Source organism: Schistocerca americana, chromosome 5 (genome assembly GCF_021461395.2).
Source record: "Schistocerca americana isolate TAMUIC-IGC-003095 chromosome 5, iqSchAmer2.1, whole genome shotgun sequence".
Taxonomy (NCBI): domain Eukaryota; kingdom Metazoa; phylum Arthropoda; class Insecta; order Orthoptera; family Acrididae; genus Schistocerca; species Schistocerca americana.
Window position 1 is genome coordinate 34,073,031 of NC_060123.1, and position 16,417 is coordinate 34,089,447.

General features: G+C 41.0%; 1 protein-coding gene and 1 non-coding gene across 3 annotated transcripts in view; both read left to right on the forward strand.

The window, feature by feature from the left end:
- Positions 1 to 16,417, forward strand: part of LOC124615343 (optineurin) — a 141,695-nt gene that overhangs the window by 109,109 nt on the left and 16,169 nt on the right. For both annotated transcript variants that reach the window (XM_047143150.1, XM_047143149.1), the window contains exon 11: positions 2,682 to 2,784. In XM_047143150.1, coding sequence (XP_046999106.1) covers positions 2,682 to 2,784 — 103 coding nt within the window. The remainder of the gene's footprint in view (positions 1 to 2,681; positions 2,785 to 16,417) is intronic.
- On the forward strand, positions 1,401 to 1,475 carry Trnal-caa. The gene has a single exon. It is a non-coding gene; the product is annotated as a tRNA-Leu (tRNA).

Genomic DNA, 16,417 nt, shown 5'->3' on the forward strand with positions numbered 1-16,417 from the left:
CTTGGTTATAGTTTTAATTGATACTATATATGTTACAGTCCCTAACTCAGTCTCGAAATGCCAGCAAGATTATTGAGTGTTTTAGGTAAAAATTTATATCTCTGAAAGTATTGAAGTTGTTGTTGTTGTGGTCCTCAGTCCTGAGACTGGTTTGATGCAGCTCTCCATGCTACTCTATCCTGTGCAAGCTGCTTCATCTCCCAGTACGTACTGCAGCCTACATCCTTCTGAATCTGTTTAGTGTATTCATCTCTTGGTCTCCCTCTACGATTTTTACCCTCCACGCTGCCCTCCAATACTATATTGGTGATCCCTTGATGCCTCAGAACGTGTCCTACCAACCGATCCCTTCCTCTAGTCAAGTTGTGCCACAAACTCCTCTTCTCCCCGATCCTATTCAATACCTCCTCATTAGTTATGTGATCTACCCATCTAATCTTCAGCATTCTTCTCCATGGATTTTAATACCTACTCCGAATTTTTCTTTTGTTTCCTTTACTGCTTGCTCGATATACAGATTGAATAACATCGGGGAGAGGCTATAACCCTGTCTCACTCCCTTCCCAACCACTGCTTCCCTTTTGTGCCCCTCGACTCTTACAACTGCCATCTGGTTTCTGTAAAAATTGTAAATAGCCTTTCGCTCCCTGTATTTTACGCCTGCCACCTTCAGAATTTGAAGTTACTGATTTGAAATTGTAGCAGTATGGTTCTATTATCTGTAGAATTTGGTACACTAAGTATGAAAAAGATTGATTTATATTAATAGTACTACTTCAGATTCATAGAGAATATGTATAACGTATTGCATGCAGCATTACACAAATACACCAAATGATACTTCAACTCTAGAAGTTTTTATGGATACACTTCAACATGTGCACATTACACAACACAATAACCTGGGAGTTGTTTGTCTGCCATTTCTTGTGTGAAACCTTTCCAGACCGGTAGGTTGGTAGAGACAGTACAACATCGAGGCCACCAATAGCTTTTACGAAAACTGTTTTAAATTGCACAGGAAGAATCTTTATTTTTCGATGACCGATTTCAGACTTAAAACTTCCTGGCAGATAAAAACTGTGTGCCGGACCGAGACTCAAACTCAGGACCTTTGCCGTTCGTGGGCAAGTGCTCTTCCAACTGAGCTACCCAAGCACGACTCACGCCCCGTCCTCACAGCTTTACTTCTGCCAGTACCTCGTCTCCTACCTTCCAAATTTTACAGAAGCTCTCCTGCGAACCTTGCAGATCTAGCACTCCTGAAAGAAAGGATATTGCAGAGACATGACTTAGCCACAGCCTTGGGCATGTTTCCAGAATGAAATTTTCACTCTACAGCGGAGTGTGCGCTGATATGAAACTGCAGAAGTAAAACTGTGAGGGCAGGACGTGAGTCGTGCTTGGGTAGCTCAGTTGGTAGAGCACTTGCCCACAAAAGGCAAAGGTCCCGAGTTCGAGTCTCGGCCCGGCACACAGTTTTAATCTGCCAGGAAGTTTCATATCAGCGCACACTCCGCTGTAGAGTGAAAATTTCATTCTAGATTTCAGACTTGTTTTCCACTGTCAAATCAGCCACAAGTGTTAGTCTTGCATCACCAATCATACACCGAGGAGCACATGTGGAGGCCATGTTATCTAATATCACAGTTGTTGATTCCGTGGCCATTTTTCCACTTGTATGACAGATGTAATGCAAGACCAAACTTATGCTTGTGTTGATAGTGGACAAACTGTCTGAAACTGTCATCAATGAGTAAATACATTGTTCCTTGCAACATAAGACGGTTTTTATAACACTTATTGGAACCACAAAAAAGTTGTAGATCCATTCAGCCCCAACATGCTAGAGATATAGGGGTCATGGCCACCACGTACACGAGAATAACCCTTCTTGATCTTTTTGTGGGGTTATGTTTATTATAAAGTGTTCAGTTCACCAATTCATGATGTGCAGGCTCTTACAGCACGAATACGAGATGTTGTAAAGGCTGTGACAGGAGAGACATTGGCAAAGGCATGGAGTGAAATAAGAGTATTATTCAGACGTTCTGTGGGCAACAAATGAAGCACATGTGGAATTATATCCATAAAGAACTCTGCCAGTTAAGCTATCATTTACAGCAAACCACATAGCTCTATCTAACATAGCCCCATAGAAATATTTTTTTTTTTTTAAATCAAGGAAACACTTTATACTCACACTGCATCTGGTTGTGCCTGAATAAGTGATGGGGAGTTAAGGTTTTGTGCTTGGAAGGTACATCTTGCAGCAGCAGTTGTTGGGTTTAGAGCAACTTCAATGCAGTCCACACTTTAAAATTTTTATACACATATTGAGATATGGACTCCTATTTATTTGAGGAAGCTAACTATAGGACTGTAATTACTTTGGTGAACTGAAATAGTTTGATTAATTCTCATTTCAGATTTCAGCATGATAGCTGGTTATCCCTGAAGATCTGTGTAATCAGTTGACATAATTCTTTCCATGTTCTGCACTTTTAGACTGCACATGCAGTTCTTCAACTCACATGTGTTGGCAAAAGCTGTTACATGATGGTTTCTTCATATTTTTTAAAAGTTTTTTACTGCTTTAGTCTTCTTTCTCTGGGCTTGAAAAATGTTGTTGATGGCAATGCATGTATCTTACTTGCTCCCTATTACATTTATGTTTTCAGAGGTCGTTTGAATAGTGGTTGGAACACCTTTTCAGCTCCAGGAAGGCCTAGGGTAAATGGCCAGAACCAGCAACAAACTTCAGATGTAGAAGACAGACAGAGTGTAAGTATGCATACTGATATTATTAGATATTAAATCTAAATTTAAAAACCAGAAATAAAAAATTCTGACCACTTCTGTATTAATTTAAATGGCACGTTCATTAAATGCAAGAGTTCCAGAGTGCTATTAAAGAAATAAAGCGAGAAAAGGAATAGATAAGAGAAGTCTTGCAAAACATATATGATAATGGGAAGTCCTGCGTGGAATATAAATAATGGGATGAGTAAAGGTAACCCCCCCCCTCCGCCCCCCTCCCCACACACTCTCTCTCTCTCTCTCACTCTCACTCTCACTCACTCACACGCACACACACACACACACACACACACTCACACTCACTTTTACTGACTGCAGCTCAACTGGAATGGGGGATTAGGTCAGGTTCAGTGGGCAAGGGGAGAAAGGAGGTGGGTAAATGAAGGGAAGGGTGGCTGAAGAATGGGAGGGAAGGCAGTTAGCAAATGAGATAGGAATGTGCCACTGGTGAAAGCAGGAGTTATTTTGAGTGGCACACAGTTAAGTATAGGAGTGGACTGGAAAGGAAGACAGAACAGAAGAAGATGCAGACTACAGATACAAGAGTGTGAATATAGAATGAGTGAAAAGTAGAAAGGGGAAAGTGATGTGGTGCAGGGGATAATGAAGATTAAAGTGAGGAGGATTTCATGATTGAAGGACATGTTGTAAGGACAATGCCTATCTCCTAATTCAGAGAAGCTAGTATTGGAGGTGAGGATCCAAATTGCATGAATTGTCAGATGGCATTTTAAGCTGAACATGTCATACTCAGCAGTGTACTCTGCTACTAAGTGGTCAAGCCTACTGTTGGCCATACTTTGGTAGTGCCATTCATTTGGGTTGGCAAGTTGATGTGGGTGGCCCTGCCTCTGATAGGCGGAGTTGATCCAATAGAGACAGATCATGCTGCTGATCACATGTTAGACTACTGCTTCACAACCCATGCCATCTGGATCCTTCCCCATTTCCCTCTCAACACAACTCACCACAGTACCAGATTTTGCGAATTATGTTGATGGGAATTGTTCTTACAACACATATTTGAGTCTCCCAGTTCTCTTGCCCTGAATCTCTGCTAGTGCTCCCATCATCAGCACTCCCCCTCTTTCCACTCATTCAACACTCACACCTTCATCTTCACAGTCTCTTACAATTCACTTTTCCATTACAACTCCTAGGCTGACTGACTGAGTGCATGCATCCGTGCGCATGCACATACGCACGCGTGCATGCTCTCTGAAGAAAGACGTTGTCCAGAAACTTCAGTCTTGTTTTTAATGCCTTTTGTCTGTCCAATACGTAATCTAGACAGTGAGTTCTTGATTTTACTCCTTCCAATTATATATAAAAATCTTGTGTTGAAGACTGTAAAATAAGTCTCTTTGAACTTCATTTTAAGTGAAACACAATTGTGTGGAAGCTCTGGAATGGCACACCATCCTCAATACTGCTTTCATTTTGACCTTTCTGTATTTTAATATTTTAGATTACTAGGATATACTATCCTCCTGCTAAAAGCAAAAGACTTGGTTTCACCTTTCATGCGTCACAGTTACAAATGTCACTTTGTAGTGTTTTTTAATTACCTTATTTATTTATTTATTTCTTGTTCCGTAGATCCACTTAGTGAGTCAATCACAAGGATATGGAACGTGTCAAATTGTACAGGTTTGAATTTAAACTTACAATAAATACAAGGGCAATTCAATGGAAAATTGTACATAGTTTAAGTAAGACATACTATAAATAAAGTAACAGATACAATGTCAGCTAGATAACATAACTACCATTTGACAGAAAAAGGAGTTTCAAATAAAGGTTAAAGATAAGAGCACAAAGTTAAATCAGATATTAGACCTACAAGAGTAAATACATGTACAGCCAATCTGTTGTTACAAAAAGTGTGCTAATGCCCAAATGCACAATAAAATCAATTGAACTACTTCTAGACACAATAAGTTTAGTGATGGTATACATTTTCTTTCAGGTATTCATCCACAGTATAATAAAATTTCTCTGTCAGGTAATCTTTGAGAACTTGTTTAAATTTTGGCAGTTCTGTATGAACACATTTGATATGTAGTGGTAGAGCATTGAACAGCTTAATGCTGGAGTAGTAAACTTCTTTTTGTACCAGAGTGAGACGTTTCATTTCTAAATGTAGATTGTTTTTGTTTCTGGTGTTATAACCATGGAATTTACTGTTGTCTTGGTAGATGGAATAATTTTTGCACACAAAGGTCAGCAAGGAAAAAATATACTGTGAAGCAGTTGTTAGGATACCTATCTTCCGAAACAAGTGCCTGCAAGAGTGTCTTTGATGGACCCCACACATTATTCTGATTGCTTTTTTTTGGATGGTGAAAACTTTTTTTGCAAGTGGTTGGTTCCCCCAGAATATGATAGCATATGACATCAATGAGTGGAAGTAGGCAACCTTAATAGTGTCAACTTCAGCCACTGAAGAAATTACCCGTAATGCAAATGTTGCCGAGCTAAGTTTTTTACATAGATGAAGAATGTGAACCGACCAATTACATTTACTGTCTATGTAAGCACCCAGGAATTTTGTGTCTTCAACTTTCTGTATTGGTTGATCTCTACATTTTATGTTAATTTCATCGGGATTACTTTGTGATGTATGGAACCTCATATAATAAGTTTTATCTGCATTGAGCGAGAGACCATTTGAGGAGAACCAATTTAAGATGTCATTAAAAACAGTATTTGTAGTTTTTTCAAGATCATGATCAATAAAATCGTCAATTAGAATTGTGGTATCATCGGCAAACAGGGTAAATTTGCTGTTTGTCTCAGAACAAAGAGGAAGATCATTAATAAAGATGAGGAAAAGCAGTGGGCCCAAAACGGAGCCTTGAGGCACACCACACGTTATCGTGCCCCATTCAGATGAGGCAGGTTCTCCAGAAGAGCCGTTTAGCATTACAGTCTGCTTCCGATCCTGTAGATATGATTGTAGCCGCAAGCCAACAGTACCACCTAAACCATAGTATTCTGCCTTTTTCCAAAGAATTTGGTGGTTTACACAGTCGAAGGCTTTCGTAAGATCACAAAAAATACCCACTGGAGACATTTTTTTGTTAATGGCTTCCAAAACTTGGTTGCTGAAAGAGAATATTGCCTGTTCAGTACAAAGACCGCCACGAAACCCAAACTGATTTTTGCTTAAGATACTGTGGAAGTTGAGATGGTCTACAATCCTCCTGTGCATGAGTTTTTCTAGAATTTTCGAGAAGGTAGTTAATAGGGTTATAGTTATATGAATTTATGAGCATATATTGCAAGTATTTAGTCTTTTGAACAAAAAATTCGTAATAACTTGTACTGTATATTTTACTTCATTAACAAATTCATCGTGTTTGAGGATAAAATCTGTCTTAATTGGTTTGAATGGAAACATCAGTTAGCACATAACCCTTCACTGCGCCACTCGACTGATGTGCAGACACATACTCACTGCAGAATGTTGGCCTTCTTCAGTATGCCATGAAATTGGTTACAAATAATGATAAAAAATGTAATAACTATTAATCATTTTACCTCCTGTATCACACGTCATTGCTTGAGAACTGTATGGCAGCTCTTTCTCTAAGTTTTTACACCAACCCTGTTCCACAAGTGGAGTATGACTTCCCAGCACCTACTTGAATAGTTAGTCACACCAGAATCATTCAATTAAATCCCGCCCTTCGCAGGCTTAATCATCAGCAACCAGTCAGAATACAGAATACCTAATTCTGACTGTGTTTCCATTGAAAGGATTTTTCTTGTTGGTGTGAGCCGGAGTGGCTGAGCAGTTCTAGGCGCTACAATATGAATCTGCGCGACTGCTACGGTCGCAGGTTCGAATCCTTCCTCGGGCATGGATGTGTGTGAAGTCCTTAGGTTAGTTAGGTTTATGTAGTTCTAAGTTCTAGGGGACTGATGACCTCAGCAGTTAAGTCCCATAGTGCTCAGAGCCATTTGAACCATTTTTCTTGTTGGCTGTGTGCTACAAAGCGCCACTTCCGGAATAAGTTAACCACACCAACTCCATTAATAACCATGCTGACACTGTGTCAGTACAGGACAAAGGCACAAGAAAAAGAAGATGAAGACATGCACCTTGAATATCATTGCTCTCAGCTTAATTCTTGCAATGTAAGAGACTTCCTTCAACCTCTTTCCACAGTTCATATTGCATTACCAGGAGGCTACTTGCTTCTTCCCGTGTTCATGCTTCCTCCTGTCATCACACCAATCTCTCTCATGCCCTCACCACACTTCTTTTGGGTATCACCATTACGAGCCGGCCGGAGTGGCCGTGTGGTTCTAGGCGCTACAGTTTGGAGCCGCGTGACCGCTACGGTCGCAGGTTTGAATCCTGCCTCGGGCATGGATGTGTGTGATGTCCTTAGGTTAGTTAGGTTTAAGTAGTTCTAAGTTGTAGGGGACTGATGACCACAGCAGTTAAGTCCCATAGTGCTCAGCGCCATTTGAACCATCACCATTACGAACATCCAGCTGAGTCCAAATGTCCCCTATTCTTTATCTTCAGCATAGAAAACTGCACACGTACATGTAACTGCTTCTCATTGGATAATCACATTTTCAAGGAAAACTGCAGAAAAACCATGGGTGTTCATGTATCACTCTTGTAAGCAACTTGCTTGTGGTTCATGTAGAGGAATCTGTCCTTACCATCCACATTTCTGAACACTTAATGAAGTTCAGTTTCATTCATAACATTGTATGGTTTGGACTTGTGGTGGAGACAGACTATCCTCATTCCCCACAATCTTAAACATTGTACAACAGTCCTATTCATAAGCTTCTGGTATGTGTAATTGGAAAATTTCCCCCATTGCATATTAAGCTCAACACATTCCCTTAATTCGTCATATTGGCAATCTCATTACCAATGACTGTTTAATGCCACTCAAAATAGCTCCAGAAACAGAGCCACAAACTCCCACCAGTGATGTGACAACCCTGAAATGATTAATACGCTCCCCAAAACAACACCCATGAGTAATAACCTCAGGAAAGATCTAAATGGAAAATTTGTCTCATGCCATGCAGCCAACCAGCTTTTCCTATCCCAGTCTTGACATTGGTCTATCGTGTCACATTAAATGGAAGACCTCTAGTGAAAGCAATCATCATATCCCTAGTATTTATTGAAACCACTGCCCAGGATTCTGTGTGGGCTTGAAAGTAACCAAACAGTCCACAGGAACAATGGACAGGGGCATGTTTGACTACTTACTTGCAGAGGAGGCTGCTCAGTGTTATTTATCCAACATTAACAGCTACTTCATGTTCTACGCAATTTTCATCCCTCTTCACATAATTTGGCCTTCATCGGCAGCTATTTCACTTTCTATGCTGTTTTTATCCCCCACCACTACTGGCTCCTCTGAATAGCTGGAACTGTTCCTCCAACACTTTCGTGGTGCTGATTAAGGCATAGCTATTGTGGCTCAAGTTTAATGTTTGGAAGAAGTCTTACTCAAGCTCCCTGCTAAATAACTTCAGGTGTATACCAATAGGGTTTCTTTCAGTAGTCTGTGCATTTCTGCCCTTGTCCAGCTAAATTATGCCCCATTTTTAATAATCTAAATATTAAAAGGATATGCAACCCTAACGTGTTTCCTTCCTTAGTCTTGTATCCTTGCTGGTCTCAACCTCCACTAGTTCCTGTACCCTATATGTTTGCGTTTCCTCAGAAATTCTCTGCCCCTCTCATTGTTTTGGTACTGTGTACAGTACCCCATCTCAATAACTTCGCAGATGACTATAATTTTTGCATGCCCTGCTGTCCTTTTCGGAGCTGTTGTTTCAATACTTATACGGCCATCCTCCACATGCATATTAGCAACAATTCCCCCCCCCCCCCCCCCCCACACACACACACAAAAAAAAAAAAAAAATCCTACCTCATCTGTACAAGTCACTAATCTTAATTGTACTTCTTAGAGTTCACGCTGATGAAGTCTTGTAAGAAATCATTTCTGGGTCATCTTTTTGGCTGCTGATGACATCAGTACCAGTTTCCAGCATCCAGTGGAAGGAGACATTGTCCAGGGTGGAGGAGCTGGTTTGGTCCTTCTGCAGTCCATCCAAGCATCCTGTGGTCAAAGTTTACTCTGCTGGCATAAGAGAGAGCAAGTTTTCTAAGATTATAAGTGTGTTCCAACACCTGTTTCAAATAATCTGCAGAAAAGTTGTGGCAGGAACACACTTTTCGGAGGAGTGCTATTTGCAGAAATAGTAATATCCATTAAAGTGCCTGCATTCTGTTCCTGAGGTTTATTGGCTGAAAAACCTGAATGTTGAAACTGTTTCATTGAAGGACTTGGAATTAACGAAACCAGCAAGTCAGCTAGCTGACAACTCACCTGGTAGCAAATACTGGCCTCTGGGTGGTGGTGGTGGTGGTGGTGGTGGTGGTGGTGGTGGTAGTGTTTTACGTATAAAGTTTTTAACATTCCTGAAGCAGAATTTAGTGATCCTTTGTGATAACAAAAGCTACTCTTTTGATACAGGAAGTGTACAGTCTTTAATAAAAATGATAGACTTGGCGAGGTGTAATTCAAAACAGTAAATTACATTGTTTCTGAGGAACTGGAAATTTGTATTTTTTTCTGATTATTTTTTTTCCCCCTGTTGACTTTAAACTCTCAGCCTGTTTTGTCTTTACATGCAGATTTTTGGCATAAATTGCTGGGACCAGCATAACAGCTGGATTTTGGATTGGTGGATGCAGTTAGAGAACTACAGGGCATTCATTATTGGTTTTGGAGATGTAACAAGTTCAGTCCTATTTCAAAGGTGCTAGCAAGATTGGCGACCTTAATTTGGACTTGTTTCAATATTTTAAAAGCGTTCAGAGTCCACCAGTTGCTGCAACCTTGACTAAGACTTCTCATTTAGCCACATAATCACTGAGATGAGACATGAGCAACGTTTTATTTATCATGTTCTACTTACCTGTTGTTCACCTTTCTCCTTTTTATTTTAGGTCTTTTGTGTTTGCCCACCTGTTCCCACAAAGTCAATTATTCAAATTTGTCAGTGCACAGCTTCCAGAGAGATTGTCATTGTTTGTATGTGTACTGTAATAAAGAAGAGAAGTTAAAATAAAGCTGAACTACAGTGTTAAACCCCCTTCTATACCGTGAGTTTGTCCCCCCCCCCCCCCCCTTCCTCCCCCTGAAATAGCTTTTTTTCCCAAGCAAGTGTTCTTATTCCACACAGGGTTTTCCGTCAACTATTACAAAATTGGTTTGCAGACGTTTATGTAGCGACAACTTTCGTCACCAAGTGTGTTGACTAACCAGGTTTCATTGAGTGACCTCTGTGTGTGTGTGTGTGTGTGTGTGTGTGTGTGTGTGTGTGTGTGTGTGTGTTCAATTTTTGTTTTTTTGAGTAGCAGTGTTTGAAGTGCAGTGGTTATTCAGTTTTCTGTTTGTTTGTCATTGGTTACCACAGCTAACCAAATGGTAGCAAAATTATAGTTATATGTTTATTTGAAATACTGAAATAAAGCTGATAAAATCCATTCATAGCAACAGGTTCAACAAGTGTTACATAGATAAAAATCTCATCTCAAAATGTGGTCAAATACAAATTAACATGATTACTGTAGGAGCTAAGATGACAAAAAAGAAGTAGATATAATCTAAAAACTAGATCACATCATCAGCTTCTCTTGCACTGAGTCGAATAGTCGGGACTGTAGGGTGAATGCTCAAAGGTCTCCCATCCAAACCGTAGCAAGTGACTGTGTGTGATGTGGTCTGTGTGGTATTGTGCAAAAGCATAATGCCTCTACTTCACATTCCACACTTCTTTTTCTGGACTGTCCTTCAGAGGCTTCCCCATGTCTGACAGTAACACTCAGCATTTACAGCCTCCTTTCACAGTAAACACTTATCAGGAAGATGCCCTATTAATTGCAGAAAACAGTGAACCTGATTATTTTAACAAAGACTGTCTGCTTGAATTTGGTCCTCACATTAGAATTACTTCACTACCAGTGCAGGGACTTTATTTTTTTGGTGTCCATGCATCACCCTCATTATATCTCTGTTCATAATATGAGAGTGAGATTGTCTGCTTGTAATTGGTCTTCACAGGAAAAACACAGTGTGGCCAGTGCATGGATTTTTGTTTGGATTTTGCTGTGGCATGTATCTCCCTTGTTTCATCTCTGTTTGTTACATGAGTGTGAAGCTTACCACCTTCCTCTTCATAGCGATGAAAGAATGTCATTGTTGCAGTCATATAATTGTTTTGAATACACATGTGAGCTGCCTTGACACTCATCTTGCTTACACTTTCTGAAAACCAAGCCATTGGGTAACTGTTTTGTATAACAAAGTGTGAGATATCTAAAGGACTGGATCAGGTAAGTCTGATATTGTGAAACAATTGCTCTGTGAAAATTTACATATTTGCATGTTACAGGGAACATAATTACAACCTATTGTTGTGATGTAATGAGTTAGTTATAACTGGAAACTAATAGATTGTCACAGTAAAAAGTGGAGGACCCTATTGACCATTCACATGGTTTGTGTTTTACATTGTCCTTAAGCTATCTTAAATTTTATTTTCCTTGCTACCTGCTTTCCATCAGTTGTGTTATCACTCGGAGCAATTAGACACTATAGTCATTATCACACACAGTATTTCAGCCGTCGGTAAACTGCCTGCAGTATTGTCTTACCATACTGTCACTTAGAATGTTGACAAATGCAGGATGCATTGGCGGTATATCTGTGTAGGAGTTTGCTCCTGAGTAGGCATAAATCTGATAAATACGGAGCTTACAGTCAATATGTAACAATATTAATGCTGCCATCGTCTTCTAGTTATGTGAAATAATTAATCTGGTAATCTTGTCAGGAGATTTTGGTGATATGGTCCTGTGGCCCTTTACCCCATTTGAACACGATCTGTTAGTACCACACCTAGCCTTTCCCAAAAATGCTGAGTGTCACATTATTTGGTGATGGTTGCATCTTCACCTTATTTGGCAGTGGTGAATTCATGTTTCTCATGCTTGCTTTGCTACTTTGTATTATAGTCATATGTCGAGCATTATCCATAGTTATTAGACGGATAAAAAAGTCATCAGGATTGGCCTGCTGCTGCATCTATTCAGGATGAACGGACGTGAACAGGTACTGAACCAAGTGGCCAGTAACCTTTCTCATGTTCAAAATGTCATATATAATGTTGAGAGCTGATCCGTGGCTAATTTTCTTTTCTGCACTATCCGCTCAATTGTGATCGTGGGCCGCTAATGGTTTTGATGCGGCCCACCAAACGCAGCCGAGGCACACATGACAACTGTCTCTGGCTGCTGAGGCCAGACAGAGCACCTGGTGTGATTTTTGTTTGTGTGAATGTTTAGGTTACAGAACTTTGAGCTTCGCCGATCACATTGTAATTCTGTCAGAGACAGCAAAGGACTTGGAAGAGCAGTTGAACGGAATTGACAGTGTCTTGAAAGGAGGGTATAAGATGAACATCAACAAAAGTAAAACGAGGATAATGGAATGTAGTCAAATTAAGTCGGGTGATGCTGAGGGACTTAGATTAGAAAATGACACACTTAAAGTAGTAAAGGAGTTTTGCTATTTTGGGAGCAAAATAACTGATGATGGTCGAAGTAGAGAGGATATAAAATGTAGACTGGCAATGGCAAGGAAAGTGTTTCTGAAGAAGAGAAACTTGTTCACATCAAGTATAGATTTAAGTGTCAGGAAGTCATTTCTGAACGTATTTGTATGGAGTGTAGCCATGTATGGAAGTGAAACATGGACGATAAATAGTTTGGACAAGAAGAGAATAGAAGCTTTCGAAATGTGGTGCTACAGAAGAATGCTGAAGATTAGATGGGTAGATCACATAACTAATGAGGAGGTATTGAATAGGATTGGGGAGAAGAGATGTATGTGGCACAACTTGACAAGAAGAAGGGATTGGTTGGTAGGACATGTCCTGAGGCATCAAGGGATCACAAATTTAGCATTGGAGGCCAGCTTGAAGGGTAAAAATTGTAGAGGGAGACCAAGAGATGAATACACTAAGCAGATTCAGAAGGATGTAGGTTGCAGTAGGTACTGGGAGATGAAGGAGCTTGCACAGGATAGATTACCATGGAGAGCTGCATCAAACCAGTCTCAGGACTGAAGACCACAACAACAACAACATGTTTCAGAAGAAGGCTTTCTGACCAAAAGCTTATGTGTCTATTAGTATTTTTGTTGTGCCTGTCTGTGGCTCATCATCTCTGCTATATGGTAACAGACTATCCTTTTATACGAGGGCTATACACAAAGTACATTACGTTTTGGAATTAAAAATAAATAATACACATGAAAGCCACACTTAAATACTACTTTTCTACATAGTTGCCATTTAAATAAAGGCACTTATCGTAGCGATGGACGAGCTTGGAAATTCCTTCGTCGTAAAATTCGGCCGCCTTTGTTAACAAAATAGTATTGAAGCTGTGTAATGTAATGGTGTATCATACAAAAAAAACATATGTGCCGTGATGAATTGTTCCAGAATTATAGTGTGTGGGTCACTTCCTCGCAAGCTGTAATCCACCTTAAAGAAATTCACGCAAATGGCAATTTCTCCTGTCATTTTCTCTAAAGACCAATGGCGATGGGATAAGGACGATGGTAGCAGGCTCCGAGTGAGGCTGGAAGCTACTAGTCTGGACCTGCACACTGGCGGCAGGTGTGTGATGGTCGCCTTCCTGAGAACCCGTGTGACTACTCGGGAATCCGGTCCTGCATCTGCGACTGGGCAGGCCTATTTAGGATGGCCGCTGCCCACCCTGAATGGGGAAGGCCCTAGAAAATGTGGGCTAAACATCGGAAGTCACACTTGAACCGGGCTGGGAATCCGCACCCAGTAGGTCACTCCTTATACTGCGGACGTAAACAAAAGAAGAATGAAATGATTATGACAATAAGGACATGGAATGTCAGGACCCTCCTGGACGTGAACAATTACAGACCAGAGAGAAGAACCGCTCTTATCACCCAAGAACTAGCCCGTCTAGATATAGACATAGCTGCCTTGAGTGAGACAAGACTCTCAGGTGAGGGACACATTAGTGAGGTACGTTCAGGGTACACCATCTTCTGGAAGGGAAAGGATGCAGGAGAACCACGCATCCATGGTGCAGGATTTGCCGTAAAAACGAAAATAGTGAAAGATCTTCGACTTACACCTGTCTCAATTAATGAAAGACTGATGACTCTTAGAGTACCCATTGGTTCAGACAGATTCATCACCTTCGTCTCTGCATATGCTCCTACTTTAGACAGTGATGAAGACACAAAGAATCAGTTCTACCACCAACTGAACAGTACTCTCTCTAAAATACCCATTCAAGATAAATTAATTTTACTTGGTGATTTCAATGCCAGAGTGGGAAGGGACAACCGTTTTTGGAGAGATGTCATGGGTAAACAAGGGGTGGGAAACTGCAATGCAAATGGGTTGCTACTTCTTGGTCTATGTGCTGAGCACGAGCTTTTCATCTCCAATACCCAATTCCGTTTGTGTAACCGCTATAAGACCACATGGATGCACCCACGTTCCAAACATTGGCATCTTATAGACTACGTTATTACGCGACAGCGTGACAAGAAAGACATTCTCATCACAAAAGCAGCACTAAACATCGATGAGTGCTGGACGGACCATAGACTTTTAGTCAGCCGTTTGAGAGTACCAAAGTATCGCAAGCCACGATCCCACTTTTCAAACCCACCACGCAGAAAATTCAACATAAGCAACCTGAACAACAAAAATGTTCGCTCACACTTCCAAGACATACTGTCCGAACAACTTAACAAAGCTCCAGCAACCACAGATGACGTCGAACAAGAATGGACCACATTAAAGAACATCATCAAAGAAACTGCTGAGAATGTTGTTGATTGTAGTGCACGGAAAAGAAGTGACTGGTTTGATGACAACCACGGAGAAATCCAAGCCATCATCAATGCAAAGCGGGATGCTTACCTATCCCTTGCTCAAGATCCATCCTGCCCAGAAAAGAAAGCACACTTTCTAGAACTCAAGCAGAAATGTCAAAGTGAAATACGAGTAATCAAGAACAAATGGTGGCAACAGAAAGCCACAGAACTCCAAAATCTTTCTGAGGCAAGGAACCTGCGTGGCTTTTACGCTGGTATTAAAGAGCTGTCTGGACCTATCCGCTCATCATCAGGAGCACTTAAAGCTGCTGACAACTCCACCATTCTTACTGAAAGTCAGGACATCTTAAATCGTTGGAAAGAGCACTTCAGCTCACTGTTAAACAGCCCTTCTACTGCCGCTGGAGATTTTCTCAAAAATGTCCCACAGCACCCTCCAAAACCCTGGCTGGCTGATCCTCCAACTTTTCAAGAATTTTGCAAGGCACTCAAGAGTGTGAAACCTGGGAAGGCTCCTGGACCTGACAGCATCCCGATGGAGCTTATTGAGGGTGGCGGCTTGCCTCTAAAAACTAGACTCTTCTCACTTATTATATTAATGTGGGAAACCCGCAAGGTACCAGCTGACTTGAAGAACTCCACAATTGTCACCATCTTCAAAAAGGGCGACAGAAGCGTCTGTGGTAACTACTGGGGAATATCTCTACTCTCTGTCACTGGAAAAATTTTTGCAAGAATCCTTTTAAATCGCCTCCAGACACTTTCAGAGACTATACTACCTGAGTCTCAATACGGGTTTCGACCTTCAAGAGGGACAATTGACATGATCTTCTGTGCACGACAACTACAGGAGAAGTGCAGAGAACAGCAAAAGCCTTTACTACTTGTTTTCTACGATCTAGAAAAGGCCTTTGATACAGTTTTCAGAGAAGCCATGTGGATGGTCTTAAAACGCTTCGGCTGCCCTGAACATTTTGTTGACCTGATTGAAGCTCTCCACGTTGATATGACTGGACAGGTCCTCTGCCAGAATGAAATGACTGGTGAATTCCCAATAACAAGTGGGCTTAAACAAGGATGCGTTCTTGCACCTACATTATTTGCATTGTATCTGGCAGCTATGCTTTACGAGACAACCGTAAACAATGCAGGAATAGAACTAAAGTACAGGTTTGATGGAGGATTATTCAACCAGTCCAGACTCCATTCAAAAAGGTTCACCAGTACCACTCGTGTGACAGAGCTGCAGTATGCTGATGACAATGCCTCTCCAGCTCATTCACCTGCAGAGTTGCAGCTGTCAGTTGATTCCTTCAGCAGGGCGTACGAACGATTTGGTCTCTCCATCAATATTTCAAAGACAAAGGTGATGGCGCAGCCAACTCCTGGCTCCTCTGTTCCTGACTTCAGCATATCCATCTATGATACACTCCTGGAACAAGTGGACCATTTCCTCTACCTGGGAAGCATACTGTCATCCAACTGCTCATCTGGAAAAGAAGTGGAGAATAGAGTACGTGCTGCACATGTAGCATTTGGTCGTCTTACAAAGCGTGTCTTCCTGAATAAAGACCTAACACTGTACACCAAACTGATGGTGTACAAAGCTGTAGTCATTTCCACCCTGCTATATGGTT